Here is a 25,697-nt window from a genome sequence, read left to right on the forward strand (position 1 = left end):
TAATCAACTGACGCATTCTAACTGGCTAATCAACTGACGCATTCTAACTGCTTAATCAACTGACGCATTCTAACTGGCTAATCAACTGACGCATTCTAACTGGCTAATCAACTGACGAATTCTAACTGCCTAATCAACTGACGCATTCTAAGTGCCTAATCAACTGACGCGTTCTAACTGGCTAATCAACTGACGCATTCTAACTGGCTAATCAACTGACGCATTCTAACTGGCTAATCCACTGACGCACTCTAACTGGCTAATCACCTGACGCGTTCTAACTGGCTAATCAACTGACGCATTCTAACTGGCTAATCAACTGACGTGTTCTAACTGGCTAATCAACTGACGCATTCTAACTGGCTAATCAACTGACGCATTCTAACTGGCTAATCAACTGACGCGTTCTAACTGGCTAATCAACTGACGCATTCTAACTGGCTAATCAACTGACGCGTTCTAACTGGCTAATCAAGTGACGCATTCTAACTGGCTAATCAACTGACGCGTTCTAACTGGCTAATCAACTGACACGTTCTAACTGGGTAATCAAGTGATGCATTCTAATTGGTTAATCAACTGACACATTCTAACTGGCTAATCAACTGACGCATTCTAACTGGCTAATCAACTGACGCGTTCTAACTGGCTAATCTACTGACGCATTCTAACTGCCTAATCCACTGACGCATTCTAACTACCTAATCAACTGACGCATTCTAACTGGCTAATTAAGTGATGCATTCTAACTGGCTAATCCACTGACACATTCTAACTGCCTAATCAAGTGACGCATTCTAACTGGCTAATCCACTGACGCGTTCTAACTGCCTAATCAACTGACGCATTCTAACTGGCTAATCAACTGACGCATTCTAACTGGCTAATCAACTGACGAATTCTAACTGGCTAATCAACTGACGCATTCTAACTGCCTAATCAAGTGACGCGTTCTAACTGGCTAATCAACTGACGCATTCTAACTGGCTATTCAAGTGACAAATTCTAACTGGCTAATCAACTGACACGTTCTAACCGGCTAATCCACTGACGCATTCTAACTGCCTAATCAACTGACGCATTCTAACTACCTAATCAACTGACGCGTTCTAACTGGCTAATCAAGTGATGCATTCTAACTGGCTAATCAACTGATGCATTATAACTGGCTATTCAAGTGACACATTCTAACTGCCTAATCAACTGACGCATTCTAACTGGCTAATCAACTGACGCATTCTAACTGGCTAATCCACTGATACATTCTAACTGGCTAATCAAGTGACGCATTCTAACTGGATAATCAAGTGACGCATTCTAACTGCCTAATCAAGTGACACATTCTAACTGGCTAATCAACTGACGCGTTCTAACTGGCTAATCAACTGACGCGTTCTAACTGGCTAATCAACTGACGCGTTCTAACTGGCTAATCAACTGACGCGTTCTAACTGGCTAATCAACTGACACATTCTAACTGGCTAATCAACTAATGTATTTTAACTGGCTAATCAACTGACGTATTCTAACTGGCTAATCAACTGACGCGTTCTAACTGGCTAATCAACTGACGCATTCTAACTGCCTAATCAAGTGACTCATTCTAACTGACTAATCAGCTGGCACGTTCTAACTGGCTAACAAGTTGGTTCACTGGCTGAAGCCGCAAATACGCGGCACAATGGCTTTTCCCCCCTAACACAAAGGTATGATTTGTTCCCTACGTACACAAGAAATGAATTCGTTCTGTTGAGTTACATAGGAAATAATGTACTTATGTTGGTCCGATCAGGGTGGAATGGGGATTTAACACAGCCGTATCTCACATCAGGATGCATTAAAACAGACAGTGGCTAATCCCGTACTTCCCTGATCACACCCAGAAAACTATTAAAACATCAAATCCATACTACGACATCAAAAAGACTCATTATCAAGATTTTCGCAATTGATCTTATATCATTCTCTTTTCTAAATGTCACCAATTACAATGATACAAATCTTTTGGACGAGAGATTATATTTTATTTTTAAAAAGAAATAAAGATGTTGATTCTTTCGTGACAGAACTTCGATATGCCGGAATGACGCGAATGCCTCCGTCCACAACTGTATCAAAGTTCAGGCCACGAATTATCAAATTAAAGGGAACAAAACAACTAAAGCAGCACGCACGTCTGACAGTTACCCTATGCATTTGACAATGATAAATTATAGCCCATACTTATTGCTACTTTACCATGTTTTATCATCCAGATCAGACAACAATCATCTGAACAATAGCATTATGCAATAATTTCACTGCCACTTTTTCTATTTTTAGTAATAACGGTGAAATAGGATAATACCATACTGAATCATAAATTGTATATAGACTTTGTGCTACATGTGTATTCTGACTATGTAACAGCAACCACAATGTTCATCACAATATATTCATTTATCCAATATTTTTTTGCTTTTGAGACCTGTATCTCTACAAATTGTATTCTTAGCCATTTCTCCATGAATGCTTCATACCGGCATACTTTTCATGCGGCGCTAACGCAAAACTTATAAAACAAGAGAAGCATGCGCAACAACATCGTCGGAAACCCTATGTCGGTCGGTCGCACCGACTGTGGATTTCCGACGATGATGCAGCAACGATAGTGTGAATATTATTGAGATTTGAGATGGAGTGTGTGGGTGGGTGGGTGTACGCTAGTGTAAATGTAAGTAATATGCAAAATACATGTGTATAACATCCAGACCACAGGGAAACATTACCTAGCAATTTTGCAAATTTATATTTCCAAGTCCATAAAAAGTCGTCAGTAAAAGATTGCGTGAACCCGGAGTCCACAACTCCCGGATGTAACGAGTTGACGGTGACATTCGATTGGTCGATTCGTCTATTTAAGCTGTACATCTGCATCACCTGTAAAGCAGGAAGTTTCTTGTTTATTATTTGTTCACCCTGAAATCCAGGAAAATTAAAGTCACTGGTTAGTTAGCTGTTATGATCGTGAATGTCATAAGTTACAGAGAAAAAATATCAAGTGCATTTATGTTAAATTGTCTTGACGTGTAAATTAGATCGTTATAATTACAACAATGGATAATGACATACCCTATACACTAGATAACAACTTCATTCTTTCAGACCACGATGCAAAGACATACCATGTATAACATTATTTTCTCACCAGAGGGCGCATTACGCAAGTGAATTCATTTACACTCTTGTACAAAATTTAATAATGAATTCAATAAATTCCATGAAGTTTTTTTTTGACAAGAAAAAAAAAGCAATCGATAGAAATTGCAGTTGCTTTATTAAAGTAAGTGAATTCCTCTTATCATTTCTCTAAACTTTGGAGTATATCATACTCGTATTTCATCCTTTTTGGACGAATGTGTATTAGTGAGAAATGGGTAATAATTCTCGGTACTCCTTGCTTGTCGTAAAATACGACTATATGGGGCGGTCCTTAGGATGAGACCGCAAAAAAAAAAAAAAAAACCCAAAAACTAAACAAACAAAAAACCGAGGTCCCGTGTCACAGCAGGTGTGGTACGATAAAGATCCCTCCCTGTTCAAAGGCCATAAGCGCCGAGCATAGGCCAAAATTTTGCAGCCCTTCACCGGCAATGGTGACGTCTCCATATGAGTGAAAGATTCTCGAGAGGAACGTTAAATAATATACAATCAATCAAGATGCATTGAATATTCTGTTGGGCAAGTGCCCTGGGGTCATCCCAAACGGTGAAACCCTATTTCATAATTGTTGAAATATATTTGAATCAATTGAGGTCCTGACTCCTAAACTGCACATATCAAGATGCACTGAGTATTATAACTATAATGGGCAGGTGCCATGGGAGTATCCCAACCCCTATCAAATGGTTGCAATTCCAACATATTCTTATTATACAAGACATAATGTACTGAGTACCAGGTTTTTGTTCATCGTTTTCCACCCTATTTGCCCCTCAAGGTGAAAAACTTATTGCACATCTAAAGGATACCACCAATCACTTCCCAAAAGATGATTTGGCTACTGCATAAAATGTAAGATAAGTTTTGGGAACCAAGGGTGTTTCCCCCCCCCCACCCCACCCCAATTGGCCCTCAGGGTGAAAATGAAAATTCTGAAACCTTAATGCACATCTATAGAGCAATTACCTTCTAAAAGATGACATGATTACTTTCTGTACATCTACAGGACACTACCAATCATCTTCTTAAAGATAATTTGGCTACTGCTTAAATTATAAGAGGCGTTCTAGGAACAAAGATTTTTTTCTTTAGAAAAAAACCCGTCGGTTTTGACCTCCATTTGGACCCCAGGGTGAAATTGAAAATTTCGAAACCATATTGCACATCTAAAGGACACCACCAATTATCTCCAAAAGATGATGCACATTTAAAGGACACCATCAATTATCTTCAAAAGATGCTTTGGCTAATGCGTAAAGAACTTCTGGGAATAGAGCTTTTTTTTTTCTAACGACCCCCTCCCCATTGGTTTACCCACATTGGCCCCTGGGATGAAAATAACAAATCTAAAAATGTTTGCACACCTACAGGTTTCTAACAGATGATTTGGCTACTGCGTAAATTATGAGTGGAGCTCTAGGAACCAGGTTTTTTGTAGTAAAACGTCGTTTTTTAAACCTCCCCATAATGAAAAGGAAAACTCCAAAAGCTTACTGCATATCTACAGGACACCACCAACAATCTTCCAAAAGATGATTTGGTTACTGTGTAAAATGTACGAGGAGTTTGAGAAGAAAGTGTGACAGACAGACGGACCAGGGTATACACTATAACAACAATACACAGGAGAAAGTGGGGATATAAAAATATATTCATTAGAGGTACGTACGTAAGAAAATTGTATACGTACATGTATAATTTAACCACAAGAGCTAACTCTTTCAATGATAACTTTAAAAGAATAATTCATTGTATTATTTTACATTGTAACAGAGAGAGAGAGAGAGAGAGAGAGAGAGAGAGAGATGGTTACATAAATAAGTTTGTCCAACCTTCCCAGACCTCATCAAAGTATTCCCTTTTGTTATCTTCATAAATATTTGTTTATAAATACCATGCATAGATTTTATGGAGGATATCAACCCATTCAGAATTTCGAAAATTGTGTCCACAAAGTCAAGCGTAACGGAAGGAAGCACGGACGGACATACGGACACCGGTATTTCTATGCCCCCTTCCGCGCTGCGGCGGCGTACAAAAAAAAAGAGATAGGGATTGGGTTGATCCCGGGGCAATTGACCATTAAAATACTCATTGCATCTTGATATGTGCAGCAGGGTAATATATGGTTTAGGGGTCATCACATCAATGGATTTAAATATATTTTTAAAAAATTATGAAATAGGGTTTGGGATGACCCTAGGGCACTTCCCCAACAGAATATTCAATGAATGTTGACTTATGCTATAAGAATATATATGGCATAGTGTATATTTAAAGGCAACCACTTGTGTGAGCGTATTGCTGTCTTATGATAGTATTTAGTTAATAATTGCAACCTTTTTACACTGTACATAAAACAGCTTCTGAGAATAAAATCAATACTATATTGATACAGCAGTTTACAATATTACGTGCATTGCATATGTAGTATAGAAGCTGTGGATATACAAAACATACTTTGAGGACAAACTAAATTACATCGTCGAAGACCCACTGTTGATTACGTTCGTTCCTCTCTCCATCACTCGTGGGTCCATTCAATCCTACTCGCTCGTTCTCGTTTACATTATACCATGGACTTTTATTACATTATAATTCCAATGTTATTTATTACAATTGTTTTGATTGGACAAAAATAAAGCTGAACAAGAGTTTACACATCAATAAATCCGAAAACGCGATGTATTCAAACACGCCTGAAAACAAATAACATAGTGCGGGGAAACTATTCAAATTTTTGCAATTGTCAATAAAGTGAATGAATTGGAATTATAAGAATCAAACATTCTTTTTGAAGAATTGATCGATGTGTAAACTCCGGACATTTTACTCACATTTTTATTCAGTTTGTGAGTAAAATGTCCAGAGTTTACACATCGATCAATTCTTCAAAAATAATGTTTAATCCTATAATATAATGTAAACGAGAACGAGCGAGTAGGAATGAATGGACCCACAGGTGATAGAGATAGGAACGAAGTGTTTTTGACGATATCTAATCTCTAAGTATTATAATTTTCTAATATTACATAGCGCATTCCATTCTGATATATAAAGAAATTCATCTGCGATTCCTTCCTTAAATTAAAGAGAAGTACAAATTCTTTCACCCTGTGAAACACTATACAGTCAATTGTTAGCCATTTTACCACTCGGAATGTCATTATAGATTTCACGTAAGCTCGGAATTGTCAAACACAATTGTGCGCAATTTCATGATTTATTTGTTATATTCTTAGATTCTTTTAAGATATGAATTTCACTTACCTGATAAAGTTTTGATCTGTAGTAGTAATCGGCACGGTCAAAATTCCCCTCATTGTACTGTTTGGCCTGTATCTTGTCGAGGTTGAAGGACGTCCATTTATGGGCCACACTGGACACCAGGACGATGCGACAATCCGGACCACTCTTAAACAGGATGGGGAGGAGTTTCACCACAATCAAGAAATGTCCGAGGTAATTGACCTACCAAGTATATCAAGTTTAGAATGTTAAGTAAAGCTCAAACGTTCATTACAAAATATTTACTTGGGCAGGTTGCGAGTGGTTCTGTTGGAAGGGTGTCTGTACATGTCCCTCCTAGGTGGGTGGTGGTGCTGAGCTGGATTAATGGGGAGGGATTCAAGAAATAAAAATCGAAATTGACATAATATAAAATTTTGGATCCGACAATGCTGAAAGGTAACTGTAATTTTAAGGAGCTCTTGAAATCATATTATAGTTCGTTCTTTAGCAAAGGACTAAGACCCATGAGGATGATCTAGTTTGCCAATACAAACTATCATTGGGTCAAATGCTGTCTGACATGTTTCATAACGATTGTTAGGCCGTTCTGGGCACACTGAATTTGACTACGGATAACTCCGTTTACCTGATCAAGATATAGGACTCACGGCGGGTGCGATCGATCGGCATGGGATGCTTACTCCTCTGGTATATTCAGGGGTCCGTGTTTGCCCAACTCTCTATTTTGTATTGCTTATAGGAGTTATGAGATTGATCACTGTTCGTTATCTTCACCTTTCATTGTTTATTATATTCTACTAATTTTTAACTATATGACGGTGCATTGTACGTCAGTTCGATGAACTGATACACAGCTACAATGTATTCGGAACACATGGATAACACAGGCTGCTGAAGTCATTCTGAATAAGTCAGTTCTTACTTTCTGTAAGCTTTGAGATGACCACCTGACGTAATTCTGAACAAGTCAGTTCTTACTTTCTGTAAGCTTATGAGATGACCACTTGTGAGATACTAATATAGGTATGAAGCTGATCTACGGTGGAGAAATCACATAATTTGGAAAAATTATGGGTTCTTTCATTTATTTTTTCACTGAATAGAAGGGGGTATGCACATAAGATCTAAACACACTATCTAGATACTTCATTTTATCTTACGAAAAGATCTGATAAGTTCCAAATGAAATCATGAATATTCATTAATTATAACATGAAATTGCCATTACGAGTTAACTGGTCCCCGTACGGAAGCAAACGACAACAGTCACGGCAAGTGAGTATAACATTTAGGGCAGCAAGATTCCACCCCCACCCACCCCCAACGCAAGCTATTCGCCTCGGGAAATGCATTTTCCTTTAGCCTGGCTGTTCTTAAGAAGAAAAATCAAAATGATCCCTTCATATCATATCTATCCCTAATTATCTCTCCCTTCTAAGGGGGCATAGTCCATATATTTGCTCTACACTTAAGTGTACTTTATGCCAAGTTTGGTGACATTGGCTCAGAAAATCTGTAGAATGGAAAATAGAAAAGAAACAGACACACGGACACACGTTGATAAGGTGAAATTATAAATAGGTTTCCAAATTCAATCACATGTACATACTAAATAATTATAAACTCAAACCTACTTGAAACATCATTTCGTTTCCGTCTTCCGTATATGCTGAAAAATACAAGTTCAGAGGAAAAGGGCATGAAATTGCATACACAATTTTAGTTTGTATACCATCAACTTCCGGTAAATCTGAGGAGCGCTTTTGGTATCACCTACCTAAAGGGAGCATGCCCAGTCCGGCATTGCACAGAAGGACGTGGAGTGGTTTACCCGATGCCTTAAACTCCTCAATAAACTTCTGTGTAGATTTCAGTGAGGACAGGTCTAGCTCCATAAACTCTAATGACAGTTCCTCAGAAGTTAAACCCGTGGTCCCCTTCTGTTTCTCCTCCTCGAAGTCAGCTTTCATTTTAGTTATGGCCTGCACAACAATTCAAATTTGATAAAAATAAAAGCAACGGCAAACGGCCATCGCAATAAATAAGCTTACACACGTGGCATACATTCTATTTTTTTTTTTTTTTTTTAAATCTTCTTGATACATTAGAGTATAGATGCAAGATACATGAACAAAATGACAAATGTTGTGAGAGAGGAGGAGAAGGAAATTCAAAGACGTACATGGTCGTCCACTTCCTGCGAAGTGCATCAAAACGAATTTCTACAAGGAATTTCCGACGCTAATATATAAAGAAAATTGTGATCAGGTTTGAGTTTTAGAGAAAGACTGACGAACGGAAAAGATTTGATGCCCCATGCACGTCTTCGTGTAAGCAGAGGGGGAAAAAAAAAAGGACAAGTCAATTCTAAACCGTGTGGTTCATCGCGCTTCATACTTTGTCGTGTTGAGCCGAATATAGAGTCGTAAGTAAAGTGCTTTGCAAAGTTTATGAACTAGTTAAAATCGTGTCTGACAGACTGACGGATGGATGAAATGTACAGGCGTTGGTACTATAAAGAACCCTCACGGTCCTGACCGCTATGTGGTACTTCATCTATAACTGGTGTCGTCTTAATGGGAATGAACAATACTGGATGGGAGGTAAAACATACAAAACTTCCGCGAAAATGGAGAATAATAAATATACCAACATAAGATAAATACTGCAAGATGCAATCAAAATTATTAAACTTCATTAATATACAAGATACGTGCAACTTGATTAATTCCATATGCAGTATACTGACCGGTATGCTAACATACAAGAAAGATATGTTGACACGTAACTTATTAACTGAACCTTCCCCGCTAAAAAAAATGGTATTTTTTCATTTTTTTATCAATCATTTGTTGCAGGTGTATTTTTGTGGCGTAGCTCCCTCTGTTTGAAGCTGTTTAAAGGTCAATCTCCAGTAAAAATATAAATTCAAATTGCTATGGGGGAGAGTAAAGTTCCCGGAAGTTTATATAACCCAACATCGATTTTCATACACAAATTATTTTTTAAGAAAAACTATTTCATTGATTTTAATTAGAATGACATTTCTAGGTGACATTTAAAGAATGTGCACGTTTAAAAAACAATAGGAATGTATAAAGTGTCATTATTTAATACACCACTGTGTCCAAGATTTATCTTATAGAGATGCTTGGTCACCTGAGTTTCATGTTCGTGTGTTATGCTAATACTCAGAGCCAATAATTAAAGATTTTTCTGATTCTTACCCCCTGCTTTTATGATTTGACGTTGACCAATGCGCAGTCTCGTATTAATCTTGTGCAATATTTATGTCGTGCGACCGAGAAATTACAGTATGTCGTGCGCACGAGATAAGTCATGCGCACGACATACTTATTATCCAAAAAATAATATTGTATGTTCCAAGTATACAGGCGTACAAATCAGTGATATATATATATATATATATATATATATATATATATATATATATAATCTTTATGCTTTACAGTATTACTTACCTGCATTGCACGTTCCTTTGATCTACATGCAATGATGACATGTGCCCCCATCATAGCAATCCATTTTGCTGTTTCATATCCGATTCCTGTAAATCATGTACATGTAAACACATTTTGAATCATGTAAACATATTTGAATAATGTACAGGAAAAAACCCACCTGTAACAATATTCAAACACAATGTGTAATCTTCGATACATATGTTTTAAGATGATGATTTGTCTTATGGTTATGAACTATGAGTGCTTCATAAGTTCCCCCCGCATCTTGAAAGAGTGAATTCAAATTTTTATAGAATAAGTGAAATAACTTGTAATGGTAAAGTTAAGTTAGAAGTGAGAGGAGGTCGGTCCTTGCGTATTTCAAGTAAATTTTAAAAGAATTTCGAATTCCCGTTATCAACTAGCATTCAAACACATTATATTTTACAGCTGTTTTATAATATATGGAGGAAAATAATTGAATTGTTAGAGGATTAAGGTAAGAGGTTTCTTCACTTGGTTTAGAAAAATGTGATTTTATATAAAACTGTTGAACATTAGGGAGAATCTTGGATATACAGACGCAAAATATGTTTACCTTTACCAGCATTTAGTGGTTGTGTCTTCAAGACTACTAGTATTTGACACTATCAGTTAAACCCTTATATACCGAGCGCAGTAGCCTAGTGGATAGGATGCTCACTTTCCAATCCGGAGACCCGAGTTCAATTCTCAATCCCAGCACCGCGTCAAACCTGTGACGCTTAACAGACCGGTAGGGAGTGAGTGTTCCTTCGCCACGCGCCTGGCAAGTCAAGCGTCTTTCTGTTGTATTTGTTTAACGTCCCTATCGAGAAGACGGTTATGACCTTAAACAAGAGGCCCATGGGCCACATCGCTCACCTGAGTCATCTTGGCCCTGCCATTATTCAGCTGTTGTGATTTTTAAAAAGAATTTTTTTTTATCAATCTTTATTCCCGTGAACCCATATCGTGGCCTCAACCTAGTCCCAAAGGATCGCAACATATCTAAAATGAATTCACATAACACAGAGATGCCTGAACACCGATATGACTAACATGATCTTGCTATTCTGGATAAGACCAAGGTGACAAGGTCATTGACCATGGTATGAAATGAAGACCTTGCCATAAAAAACATAAATACAAACAAGAGATGTTTGTAAAACACATATGCCCCATGGTGCAAAATTGAAAAGGGTTATACACACTCGTCATTTAATTGATAGTAATATCATCAATTCAAAATATTGAGCAGACGATATCTTCCTTTGTGAAGAATGCATTGACCATGTGACCTAAAAATCAATAGGGGTCATCTAGTCCCTATGCTGTACTAGTGTACCAAATTTGGTGTCAATCAAGCAAATAATTCTTAAAATATAGGATACAATATATTACTTTGTCCAGTTTAACCATTGACCATGTGACCTCAAAATCAAGAGGGGTCATCTTTTCCTGAAGATGTGTCAGTAATACCAAGTTTGATGTCTGTCAAGCAAAGGGTTCTCTTGACATTGAGAGGTCAGTATATTCCTATGTTCAGTGTGACCCTTGACCTATGACCATGTGACCTGAAAATCAATAGGGGTCATTTTCTCCTGAAGATGTATTAGTGTACCAAGTTTGATGTCTGTCAAGCAAAGGGTTCTCGAGATATTGAGCGGACAATGTCTTCAGAGTGGATTGACCCTTGACCCGAAAATCGATAGGAGTCCTCTTCTACTCATAACAAACCCACATATGAAATATCATTACGATCAAGTGAATGTTTCTCAAGATATTGAGCGGACATGTGGTCTACCGTCCGACCGACAGGTGCAAACCAATATGCCCCTCTTCGTTGAAGGGGGCATACACTGTAAATATGAAAGCTCTATCTTAAATAGTTCAAGAGATATTAAAAGTAGGTCAAACCTGAAAGTCAAGGTCAAGCTTCACAAAATAATAAGGTCTTGCCATAGAGAACCTTTTTACAAAATATGAAAGCCCTACCTTAAATAGTTCAGGAGATATTGAATAGATCAGGGATTTTTTTTTAAAAAGTAGGTCAAACTCCAAGGTCAAAAGATCAAGCACCATTGTGTACCAAGATCTTGCCATAAAGAACCTATATGCAAAATATGAAAGCCCCACCTCAAATAGTTCTGAAAATATTTAATAGGTTATGTTTTGTAAAAAGTAGGTAAAATTCAAGGTCACAAGGTCATACACCATGATATGAAATGAGAGGTCGTGCCAAACCAAATATATAAACGAAATATGACAAATCTACCTTAACAGTTCAGGACATATGTCAGGTTTTTTTTTATTAAAAATAGGTCAAGATCACATGATCACACACCATTGCATCATATGAAATGTATTTTTGTAAAAGATGTATATACAAAATATGAAAGCCCTAGCTTATATAAATTAAAGATTTTCCCATATATCAGCATATAGCACTCTGATCCCCAATAGTGGCCACACCCTACCCCCGGGGACCATAGATTGCTCAAACTTGAATCTACTCCATGTCAGGAAGCTTACATATAAATTTGAACTTTTCTGGCCCAGTGGTTTTAGAGAAGATTTCCCTATATACTCGCATGTAAAACTTTGATCCCTATAGTGGCCACACACTACCAACAGGGGTCAAAATTTGAACAAACTTGAATCTGCACTATGTCAGGAAGCTTTCATATAAATTTGAACTTTTTTGGCCATATGTAGCAGCACATAAGGTTTGATAAAAATATCTTGAACATTTTCTTTGAAACTGAGTTAAAATGTGACGGAAGGAGGGAAGACGGACATGACAAACACTATATGTCCCGGCCATATTCATGGCGGGGTATAAAAAGGGTCGTTACAATGGTGTCACTACAGATATACGGTTATCGTTTATATAAACACATGTATTGTCCTCTCGACGAAGACCGGTTTTTAAAAATGAAAATCACTACGGATCTTTCGGACATGTCCTGAAAACGGAGGTCCTGTGTCACGATACGCATGGGCACGGTAAACAACACAGACTTTCTAAACCGCCCTCGAGCGACATGCACAACGTTAGTTGCAATAATGTAGCCCTCTCCGATTTTTTTTCTGACGTTTTGGGGAGAGAACTACATTATTGCAGCTAAGAGCATTGTGTGTGACTCTACCTAGAGCTGGTGACTCTCTACACGAGTGAACAATTCTGGAATGGGACGTAAAATAACATACACACCAGCATTCATTTTTTGTGTCCACTCAGAATTGAGAAAATAATTGTAAAACTAGTGTCTTTAAGCTTGTTAAATTATTAAGTGTTTATCATGTCAGAAAATTTAACAATCGTGGGGACTCACAATTAAATAATATTGAATTGAGGAAGAAGGACTTTTTAATGTGTGTTTGAATTGTTGCGCACATGAATTGAATGAACGAAATCTTTAATTCAAATGAATTTAAGAAAAAAATATGAATCGTTGCGTACATTAGTTATGTTATATTTATTGATATCATGTACAGTTAACAAAACATAATTATTAGAAAGCCACTTCGAGCTCCAAATGAAATGTTCCTTGTGTGACATAAATGATATCTCTCCGTATTGAAAATTAAATCATGGTCTTACGAATGCATTTATAATCTGTCATCCCGAATAGCTAGTTGACCAAAGACAAAATGAACGGTCGTTCATACTTTCAAAATTTAAACTCAGTATTGCGAATGTGTTTATAATGGTAGTTTTTGTCCAGTGCGACAATTCAAGGGCAAACCACCGCGGTGGTCTAGAAGTAGAGCGTTCGCCCTGCCGCGGTGGTCTAGAGGTAGAGCGTTCGCCCCTCCGCGGTGGTCTAGAGGTAGATCGTTCGCCCCGCCGCGGTGGTCTAGAGGTAGAGCGTTCGCCCCGCCGCGGTGGTCTAGAGTTAGAGCGTTCGCCCCGCAGGCGGAAGGTCGGGGTTCGAATCCCGGCCGCGACAGACCTAACCCGTTAAAACAGGTAATGACAGTTCCATCGCCAAACGCTCGGCATCAGGTGTGACTGTCACGGGCCCTCGAAGATGTCTTTAGAGACGGATGTCCCGTATCACAGTAAGTGTGGCACGCCTAAGAACCCTCACTGTGTCAATGGCCGCAAGCGCCGAACATGGGCCTAAATTTGAAGCCCTTCAGTGGTCTTGGTGACGTCTTCATATGAGAGAAAAATTCTTGAGAGGGACGTTAAACACGATACAATCAATTAATCAAGGAATACACGTCGTTTCTTCTCGTCAAATACAATAACTGAAAACATAATTTCTTGGACATTGTCAGGTAGTGTACAACCTAATTTCGGTAAAATATTTTAACTTTAAAGTTATTATAAGGCGAAAACTTCCCATTCATTCATTCACTCACTCATACTTTATTTCCCTCAAGTAATCACAAAAAAAAAAAAAGAAGAACATCGAAAATATCAGATGAATGTCGTATTAAAAAATTTATCGATGTGTCAGATCGTTGGTCTCAGGAGGGTTAATTAAATGGATCCAGTATGCGCTCTACCAAGCCCTTATCTTTGCTCCTCACGAAAATATTAACAGCTGTGAATGAAAACTTCAACCTTACTGTGCGACTACATATGCCAGAAGTGGTGTTAATCAAATGTGGATTCTAAAACATTCTAAAGAACTTTTAGTAAACTTGAAATCACAAAACTTTTACCAAATCAATAACGTCAAAACCTATGACTTTTCAACACTTTACACGACCATTCCTAACGAGAAATTAAAAACTATACTTTGAGACATCATAGACAGTTGCTTCTTCAACAAAAAAGGAAAACTGAAATATTCATGTCTAGTGATCAGCCATCCAAAAAATTTTTTTTTACTTTGTTAAACACCACTCTGATTCCACGCACAAGTACTCTGAAGCTGAAATAAAAAATATGCTAGAGTTCCTCAATGACAATATCTTCAGGGTCTTTGGGGATCAGGTCTTCCAACAAGTCTGTTCAAATTCCTATGGGCACGAATTGTGTTCCTTTGTTAGCTGACCTGTTTCTATATTCATATGAAGCAGAATTTACTCAAAAACTTCTACGTGAGTAGATAAAATCTCTTGCTGTGGCCTTCAATTCAACATTTAGATATATCGACGACGTTTTGCCTATTAACAATAATAACTTTCATTCATATGTCGATTCGATCTATCCCTGTGAGCTCGAAATAAAAGACACCACAGAGTTGTCCACTTCTGGTTCATACGTAGATATTTTATTGAAAGTAGACATTTACTGACAACTCAACTTTATGACAAACGGGATGATTTCAGCTTCTCCATCAATTTCCCATATCTATGTAGCAATATTCCATCATCACCTGCATATGGTGTTTATGTCTCTCAATTAATTCGATACGCAAGAGCTTGTTCTGTGTATGGTCAGTTTTTTAATCGAGGTAAGCTACTCACAAACAAGTTGATGGTACAGGGGTTTCAAAAGTCTCGATGAAAGTCAGCATGTCGCAAATTCTATAGTCGTTATAACTATCTAGTTTGCCAATACAATCTATCATTGGGTCAAATGCTGTCTAACGTGTTTCATACCGAATGTTAGACCGTTCTTGGCACACTGACTTTGACTGTGGATACCTCCGTTTACTTGAGATTTAAATCACACTTCTGGAGCCTAAGCAACATCCGTTTACCTGATCAGGATATAGGGCCCACGGCGGGTGTAACCGGTCGATAGGGGATGCTTACTCCTCCTGGGCACCTGATCCCACCACTGGTGTACCCAGGGGTCCGTGTTTGCCCATCTATCTATTTTGTATTGCTTGTTGGAGTTATGAGATTGATCACTGTTCGTTATCTCCATCTTTCATGTATAGAAATAATATAATTATTAATCTTAATCAAATGATAAATATGGGCCTAGTTAAAACTATTATAAGTATAACGAACGCTGAACACCTACACAATTTTATGCTCATGTTGTAAATCAATCGCAGTTTCTCGACTTGCTCGAAAGGCCTGAGAATGTGCGGTTGTTTGTAAACCTAGATGTAAACGTCGTTCTGGGCGTTTCATTCTGGAAATTTCCTTATGGTTGATTCAAGACTAAAGTCACAAATTGAAGAAACGAACAGGCATATTTTATTTATTCAACAATTATCAAAACTTATTTCTTAATTATATAAATTATCATTAAAAAAAGAGGAGAAAACCGGCTTAGATCCACCAAAGCGTGTCCCACCACTTTACTCTCATTTTTGCAATTTTATGGTAGTTTTGTGACGTGTAACCGAGCGGATTTACCAAAATTATTCAAATACAATAAATAATAATACACTAAAGTAAAACTATTTTCCACAATTTTAACTGAGGTAACTGCTCAAAAAATGATTTGTTCTGATTCGTGGGATAAGCCCAGATAACTTCTGAGAACCGTTAAAGAGACAAAAATAATAAAACAATCAATTACAACTTTGAGACGGAGCAATGATTCTTAGCTAATAAAAAACTCAAAATGGGATGGGAAAACTTGTTGATCCAGATGCTGGCTCACTTAACTAAGTATGTATCTTTTATTATAAAGATTGTCCTTATTATTAGGGAGATAGGGAAGGAAAAGCTTGTTCAGCCACGTCTAATCCCTGTCTAACCTAAAGTGTTTTCAGCTTGTCTTCTACCAACGAAGTGAGGAGCTGCAGTGACTGCGCTCTTTATATACTACCTAGACTGATTTTGATTGGCTGATAACCTTTCTTGATTTTCAATGCATAAAAGAGTTCTAACATATTAATCTGAATTTTCTCTGATCATCACAGTTTATCGAAAACGAAAGTAGGTTTTTAGATAATTTTACGGCATTTACTTTTCAAGTAAGACTCTATTATAGCTTACGGACTTCGCTTCACATATGAAACAATATGAAAGGTGCAAGGAAGCGTTTCGGAATTTATTGGCAATTTGTTAATTTAAAAGTATCTACATGTATGCAACAAAAATTGTAAAATAAAAAGCATCAGATGTGTTTATGTTGTCTATTATATTGTGTAGTTTCATTCTCCAATTAGTGATTAAAGCAAGAACTCATTATTTTGTTTAAAAATCTTTCAGTTTGCATGTGAATCTTGGTAATTAAACTTTTCTTCAATGTTATTATTGGTTTTTTCTGTAAATTGTATCGTATTGAAATAAATATGAATCGTGGCATAAGTATTGGAATATGTATCGTATCGTGAAGGGGGCGTATCGTTTCAGCCCTAGTAAAATTACGCTGTGAATATTTCGTCTACATTAATTATGTATTCTGATAGTTTTCTTTCATAAATATTTTTTAGAATATATTTCTCAAAGTTTGAATGGCAAAGGCTTACTGTTGTTTGAATTGTTGTAAAATGGCGATTGCATCAAACTGAAACGCGTACAAAAACACTAACCGCATGGATATTTAAAGTTCTTATCACAATATTGTGCATGTCGAGTGCTTCAGTCTTCACTATCCTTGAGTTATCTTTTCTTGTAGCGGGATTGACAATGAGATTATTGTATATAATCTTTCCCTCTTACCTGCGTTTCCTCCAGTGACAACAACGACCATACCAGATCTCAGTGTTTCCCGGGGGAAAGAGGGGGATCCTCCCATTTTTGAAAATTGCTGTCAACTTCAACGGAAACTTCCAAGTTTGAACGAAATAACTGTGTTGTTTAAACAGCTACCACATAAATGAGGAACATTACATCCGGTTTCAGTGGAAAGTTAGTCATGAGGGGATATTTATCACATAACGGACACTATATATATGTCATTTTCAATATTAATACCTCCAGTACTTCAAGTATTGTGCAAACCAAACAGAAAGTAGAAATATATCTAAGAGGTGATTTTAAATCCCCAATGGTGTGTTGTTAAAACGCGGAAGGGAAAATATGTATTAGTACTAACATAACAAGAGGCCCACAGGCTTTATCAGTCACCTGGTTAATAGTTAAAAGTATCACTTGGATAGTGCCAATTAAGGGCTATGAATTCCTGTTCTGCATATCTAAGCTAAATTCTAATATATAGCAACAGTATATAACAAGATGTGTTCTTAAAACTTAAATGCCCTCGAAAGGCTTTACACAATATAATATATGTAACATTAACACGATATATGACTAATTTGGACCTGTCCTACAGTCAAAACCTAAGGTTACAAATTCATAATTTTAATACACCCTTTCCTGCTTTGTCTAAATATGCACTTAATTTTTATACCGTAACAGCAAACACAAAGACAATAATCACTAAAATAATTTTGGTCCCACCCTGGAACCAACACCGTTACCCCCTGGAATCGTGAAATTTACAATTTTGGTAAAGATCGAACTACTCCTACTAAATATCTATTTAGTTTCAATTTAGTATCAATAGCATTAAAGGAACTGAAACTGTTTTTATTTGATTTAACGCCTAATTTTACACAGAGCATTCATTGGCGTTGTACTTGTATAATATAAAAAGCTTTTAAAGAACAAACAATACATCATATACATGCAAACACACTCTACATATACTAAACTAAAAACATGTACATTGAAACTGTCTAAACAAATGTGTTTTCACTGGCTTCAGTTTGGCTTTGAAAGTAAGTAAAGATTTGGACTGTCTTATTTCAGCCGGTAAAATAATAAAGATGTTATTTATTAAATAACATCTTTATTATTTTACCGGCTGAAAATTTAAATGTTTTACACATATATACAGTATAATACTAAGTTTTGACCCCACCCTGGGGTCAAAACGTTTATTCTGGAGATCATGAAATTTACAATTTTGGTAGAGGACTTCCTGCTCTACATCACAATGCAATTAGTTTTTCTTATACATTTGTGGTTATAAAAGAAGATTTTTGAAAATTGGTCAATTTTTGCCCCACCCCTAAGGTCCCAAGGGTGCAGGTTTCCTGAAATTTACAATTTACGTCCCTTGTCTTAAAGATTCTTCATACCAAGATTGAAAGTAGTTGGAGTGGTACTTATCGAAAAGAAGTTTAAAATATTCTATTATTCACACATTTAATAACTGACCTTTTCGAGCCACCCTGATATCAAAACCCTTACCCCTGGGGTCATCAAATTACTATTTTGGTAAATGATTACCTGTTCTTTCTAAATATCTATTTATTTTTAATTTAGTATCAATATCACAAAAGATGTTATTTAAGTGTTTTACACATAAACACTATATACCAAGTTTGGCCCCAACCTGGGGTCAGAACCTCTATCCCGGGGGTCATGAAATTTACAATTTTGGTAGAGGCATTCCTGATTTACATCACCATGCATTTAATTTTTCTTACACATATGTTGTTGCAGAGAACATTTTTGAAAATTAGTCACTTTTTTGTAGTTTTGCCCCGCCCCTCAGGCCCCAGGAGTGCAGGAGTCCTGAAATTTACAATTTATGTCCCCCTTGTCCCAAAGATGCTTCACACCAAATTTGAAAAGAATTGGAATAGTAGTAATCAAGAAGAAGTTAAAAATGTTCAGTTGTTAACGCATGACGGACGAAGACCAATTGCAATAGGTCACCCGAGTTTACTCAGATGATCTAAAAAGGCTTATATTATGAACAAGGGCAGCAGAAGTTATGGTTTTTGCGAACTACAGAGAGAACAGGAAGTCATCCTCAGGTTCAACCATTTCATATCTACATGTACTTCATAAGTCATACTAATACATGCATGTATTTTAAGATTATTACAACTTATTATACAGAATATGAAACAAATGCCTGTCATTTTCTGAACACCTCCCCCCTTCTCTTCCATCGATTTGTGACAGTGCATTGTTTCACAAACAACAACAAAAACAACAAATACCGGAAAAAAAGACGAGAATTATGATTTAACTTTTCAAATTTTATTTCTTTCTGGTTACCACCTAACTAACTATCAAATTAATAAGAGATTTTCACCCCCAAAAACAAATAATTTTCTCAACAATTTTCCGAAACATAGTCTTGTGTAAATGAACGCGCAAGTTCATTTACACAAGACTACGTTTAATTGAACTATATATTTTAGGTAACAGATCTTGAATTCGATTTAATTTCACACCTGGTATACTTGTGTGTCATATAAAAAATAAAGAGATCGAGTCTGGGGTGTGTAAATGGTTTGGCTCATCGATTGTCTTACGTAAAGTGAAAGTTCGTACATGTGCAAATGTGTTACGGTAAACAAACCAAACCAAAAAAAAAAAAAAAAAAAAAAATAAAAAAGATCAATTTTGAATTAATTAATCTTAAGATATGAAATAAATATATCTAATACAATTTCGAGTAATAATTTCATAGTTACTCTCTGACATAATGTGCACATTTATTTATTTGATGCTCATTAATTCTAGAATTCAATCGAATTAGCACATTGCATAAAATAATTCAATCTCAATTCCCTTGCCCATTCCGCGTTTTAGCAACATCCAGTTCAATGAACAAACATGCGGAATTTCATTCTCTCACCAGAGGGCATGTTACTCAAGCTTCATTCCGAACTCTGGGTAGAGAATGGCGGAATTTTAGGTCATTCGAATCACTCAGGTGATCTACTGTCGTTGGTTTTCGTCTGTCGTTGCCCGTGTTTCACTTCTTCTTGAAAACTACAAGGCCAATTGTCACCATTTTTGGTGTCAAGCTTCTTCAGGATAAGGGGAATGTCAGTTGTGATGATCTTAGCTACCCTAAAGCCTCCTGGATGGGGACAAAACTGCCAAATTCTGAAAATCGTTTCTACTACTACACATATGGGAAAAGAAAACTAAATGCATGGCTATGAAGTCCTTTACCAAAAATTATGAAATTCATGGCCCCTTGGTCAGGAGTTCAGTCTCTAGGGTGGGTCCAATATGGCCATATAGTAAAGATATCTCTTCTCTTCTCTCAGACATGATGTGTGAGAAAAACTAACCTAAATTGTGAAAATCATAACTCCTGGGTTAGGAGTTTATGCCCTAGGGTAGGGCCAATATGGCTCTCTAGTGAAAATTTATTGAATCTAAGAAAATCGTCTTTACTCTCAGACATGCGTGAGGAAAAACTAGATGCATGGTTATGATGTCCATGAAGCTATGAAAATCATGATATCTGGGTTAAAGATTTAGGCCCTAGATTGGGGCCAATATGGATCTCTAGTGAAAATGTATTAAATCATGACTTCTGGGTCAGGCCTAGGGATTCACACCAGGGTGGGGGCCAATATGGGCATATAGTGAAGTGTCTTAAATCTTATAAAATCCTCTCTCCGTCCACATATGTACAGTGTATGAGGAAAACTAAATACATAGTTAATGATGTCCATGAAACCCTCTACCTGAGTTGTAAAAATCATGGCACCTGGGTTAAAGGTTTAGGCTCTAGGGTGGGGCCAATATGGCCAAATACAGTTAAAATGCATTAAATTTTAGAAAACTCCTTGTCATTACTTCCACGGTAGTAGAAGATAAACTGAGTGCATGATTATAATGTCCATGAAATCCAAATCTACATGTACTTAAATTTTGAAATGCATTGCTCCTGGGCGGTCAAGGGTTCAGACTTAGGGCGGGGCCAATATGGCTATACAGTGAAAATGTGATATAACTTTTTCTCTACTTCTGCAGCAGAAATGATAAAGCTGTCTACTTGCATTGGAAAGTTCATTACCCCTGGGACAGGGGTACTGACTCCAGGGGAGGGGAAAACCAAAATAGTCATAAAGTATATACACTGTACATGTATGCTTAAATGATTAAGAAATCATCTTTTGTTCTTCTGATGTTCAATGTAAGATGAATAAACACTTAGAGGAGAGGATACAGCTGTCTACCACAATTACAGATATAATTCATCGGGGGGTGGGGGTGGGGGGGGGTTGAATAAGGGCATCTTGTTAATCAATATATTTGTGGGTTTTTTCCACAGATTATTTTTGACAGATTGTTTACACGATTTCCCTCTAACATACATATTCGTGTGTGCTGTGCAATATCTCAATATAATATGCTATACTATTTCATTTTACACTATACTTTTAATTTTCCGAAAATCATTTCCTGTCTCGAACGGAATTTACCGTTTAGCCTGTCCACTCAACTAATCAGACAAGCAAACTATGAAATCTGCTTTTTATCAGGAACGAGAACATTAAATCGTGAAGTTTTTTCTTCCGGTTCGTGGGTACTTGAGCACTTCCCGTTTTAGTTTCTCCATAACTACATGTAATAAATGACAACAAACATGACCCTGGGTTTATAGAGTATAAGGAGTTGCAGTGCATCTCAATGGCGGATCCAGGATTTATTAACGAGGGGGGCAATAGGCCTGGACTCCAGGGTTATGAGGCTATTTAGGTTACTTTATGGGTCATTCTAGCTATACTTTACAATATACATAATAAAATCAATAAATAACAATAAATCATTGACATGTTTATCATTGTGCACTTGTTTGTATACATATGATGTCAAACATTAAATACTTTCGCTATTGTTCTACAACGAGTATTTTAAACAAGAGGCCCATGGGCCACATCGCTCACCTGAGTCACCTTGGCCCATATCTGAAGACTTTCCATATATATTTACATGTAAAACCTAATAGTCCCTATTATGGCCCAAACTACCCTTTGCAAACTTGAATCTACACTATGTCAGAAAGCTTTCATGTAAATGTCAACTTCTTTGGCCCAATGGTTCTTGAGAAGATGATTTTTAAAGCTTTTTCCGATATTTGTATGTAAAACTTTGACCCCCCCCCCCACTTGTGGCCCCATCCTACCCCCCGGGGGCCATGATTTGAACAAACTTGAATCTGCACTATGTCAGAAAGTTTTCATGTAAAAATCAGCTTTTCTGGCTCAGTGGTTCTTGAGAAGAAGATTTTTAATGATTTTCCCTATATATTTGTATGTAAAACTTTGATCCCCTATTGTGGCCCCATCCAACCCCCGGGGCCCATGATTTGACCAAACTTGAATCTGCATTATGTCAGGAAGCTTTCAGATAAATTTCAGCTCTTCTGACCCAGTGGTTCTTGAGAAGAAGATTTTTAAATGACCCCACCCTATTTTTGCATTTTTGTGATTATCACCCCTTTGAAAGGGACATGGCCCTTCATTTGAACAAACTTGAAAGCCCTTCACCCAAGGATGCTTTTGGCCATGTTTGGTTGAAATTGGCCCAGTGGTTCATGAGAAGAAGATGAAAATGTGAAAAGTTTACAGACAGACGGACAGACAGACAGACGGACGCCGGACAAAATGTGATCAGAAAAGCTCACTTGAGCCTTCGGCTCAGGTGAGCTAAAAATTATTTTAGTTTAAAAAAAGGGGGTTGGGGGTGGGGGGGTGGTGAGACGGGCCCTTATCTAAATTCGCCACTGCACTTGGGTCTCAAATGGTGCTGTCCAACAGTTGTCTGCCGGAGATATCAAAACGCCCAACTGTTTAAATCTTCGATTTTCAAGAGTCTTTTTCATTTACAAAATCATCATAACATTGTGCTGAACTACAAGTTAAAATTTAATCAGATGTTGCAGGAAGGAAACCGGATTAAAGTAGGTGGCGGGTTTGCTTACGTCACCGTCTTCGGGTATGCAAATGTCTTGTTTTAGTGTACCGGTACATTTAATTGTGATCTAACTATTGTCTTATTAAAGTAGTAAATGGGTTGTAGATTGAATATAATGAACGTAATGTTTTACCGATATTATAATGTATACCCCTATATGGTGTGACCGCTAATTACTGCATTTTCCCGATATTTGAAGCCTTGTTTTGGGTACTGTTATAAACTAAACAATGCAATTTCCCATATTTTCTTAATCTTTATCAGAGCGACTACAAAGTCGATCTTTAAAGGGTAGCGAAATATGCATTGCATGCTCGAATTTCGTAACAAACTACACCTTCAATAGCAAAGTTTATAATTTTGATAAATAGACTCCATTGAACTAAGATGGTCGCCTTCACAGCTCAACGCTTCGTTGTGGTTGCTAAATGAATCATTGCGCGGCGCAAGTGATTTGTATTTTTCAGTATTCATGTACATTTTGATAAACGAAGATCAGTACTTTTATCGTTTGCATTAAATTATAAAATTTGAATTTCATTTTGGGGCATATTATTCAATATAACCTGGTTTGGGTCAGCTTCCGCTGTTTTATAATGCGAGTCGTGGATTATAAAGCGTAAACCGACCCAAACTAGGTTATATCGTATCATATGCCCCAAAATTAAAAATAATGTAAAACCGATTTTTCGAACTGTTTTTCCCGTACTTTTGCTTCTATTCTTAGTCTATCCCCTGCTACCTGCACATTTTATCATGATAAAACAATCCTGTTGGGATCCGAGTTAGAATAGGTCCTCAGTACCCCTTCCTTATTGTAAGAGGGGACTAAATGGAGCGATCATTCGGATGAGACCGCAAAAACCGTGGTCCCGTGTCACAGCAAGTGTGGCACGATAAAGATCCCTCCCTGATCAAAGTCCGTAAGCGCCGAGCATAGGCCTAAATTTTACAGCCCTTCACCGGCAATGGCGACGTCTCCATTTGAGTGAAACATTCTCGAGAGGGGCGTTAAATAATACCAAAACAGTACTTCGATGTTTTATTGAAAATGGATATTAACGGCAAACTTACAACTCAACTTAATGACAAATGGGATGGTTTCAGCTTCTCCATCGTCAACTTCCCATATTTATGTAACAATATTCCATTACCACCTGCATATGGTGTTTATATCTCTTAATTGATTAGATACACAAGAGTCTGTTCTGCGTATGACAAGTTTTTAAATCAAGGCAGGCTACTGACAAACAAGTTGATGTTACAGGGATTTCAATGGCCTCGTTTAAAGTAAGCATTTCGCAAATTCTTTGGTCGTTATAACAATCTAGTTTGCCAATACAACCTATCATTGGGTAAAATGCTGTTTGACTTGTTTCATACAGATTGTTAGGCCGTTCTTGGCCCACTCATTCTGACTACGGATAACTCCGTTTACCTGATCAAGATATAAGACTCAAGACGGGTGTGACCGGTCGACAGGGGATGCTTATTCCTCTTAGGCACCTGATCTCAGCTCTGGTATATCCAGGGGTCCGCGTTTGCCAAACTCTATTTTGTATTCCTTATAAAAGTTATGAGACTGATCAGAGTTCGTTATCTTCACCTTTCAAAATCAGTGTGTAAAGAACGGTCTAACATCTATGTTTGATAAAATATCTAAGTCCGAAGCAGAAGTGAAAACCTCTGTATTCCGAGTTCACAGGGATATATCGAATCGACATATGAATGAAAAGTATTACTGTTGATAGATAAAACGTCGTCGATATATCTAAATGTCGAAATGAAGGCCGCAGCAAGGGCTTTTTTCTTTTGAATAGATTCTGCCTCGCATGAATATAAAAACGGGTCATCTAATAAAGAAACACAATTCATGCCAATGGGAATTTTAACGGACTGTTGGAAGACCTGGGCACCTATTCACAAAATATCTTACGACTAAGATCAAAATTTACAAACACTGTAATTTCCTTATTTTACATTTCTTGTAGACTTTCTTAATTAATATGTAAAGTACATACATGGTTTATAAAAGTTTAATACATACTTATGACCTTGCGATCAGTGTTTCATTATCAGACAGAATTCTTTTTTTCATCTTAGTCGTAAGATATTTTGTGAATAAGTGCCCTGATCACCAAAGACTACGAAGATATTGTCAATGAGGTATTCCAGCATCCTTTTACTATCAACTTCAGAGTACTT

At 37.1% G+C, this 25,697-nt stretch overlaps 1 protein-coding gene and 1 long non-coding RNA gene across 2 annotated transcripts in view; one reads left to right on the top strand and one right to left on the bottom strand.

The window, feature by feature from the left end:
* The window catches only part of LOC125683225 (BOS complex subunit NOMO1-like), a 61,733-nt gene extending 44,124 nt beyond the window's left edge, over positions 1–17,609 (bottom strand). The window contains exons 1-6 of the mRNA XM_048924154.2: positions 17,469–17,609; positions 9,936–10,021; positions 8,231–8,435; positions 8,088–8,122; positions 6,472–6,672; positions 2,769–2,919 (exon numbers count right to left, since the gene is read on the bottom strand). Of these exons, the coding sequence (XP_048780111.2) occupies positions 2,769–2,919; positions 6,472–6,672; positions 8,088–8,122; positions 8,231–8,435; positions 9,936–10,021; positions 17,469–17,544 (754 nt within the window). The 5' untranslated portion in view covers positions 17,545–17,609. The remainder of the gene's footprint in view (positions 1–2,768; positions 2,920–6,471; positions 6,673–8,087; positions 8,123–8,230; positions 8,436–9,935; positions 10,022–17,468) is intronic.
* On the top strand, positions 8,525–17,790 carry LOC130046954 (uncharacterized). The gene is made up of 2 exons (XR_008796027.1): positions 8,525–9,056; positions 17,425–17,790. It is a non-coding gene; the product is annotated as an uncharacterized LOC130046954 (long non-coding RNA).
* Positions 17,791–25,697: the final 7,907 nt, after the last annotated feature.

This window comes from Ostrea edulis, chromosome 6 (genome assembly GCF_947568905.1).
Source record: "Ostrea edulis chromosome 6, xbOstEdul1.1, whole genome shotgun sequence".
Classification (NCBI taxonomy): domain Eukaryota; kingdom Metazoa; phylum Mollusca; class Bivalvia; order Ostreida; family Ostreidae; genus Ostrea; species Ostrea edulis.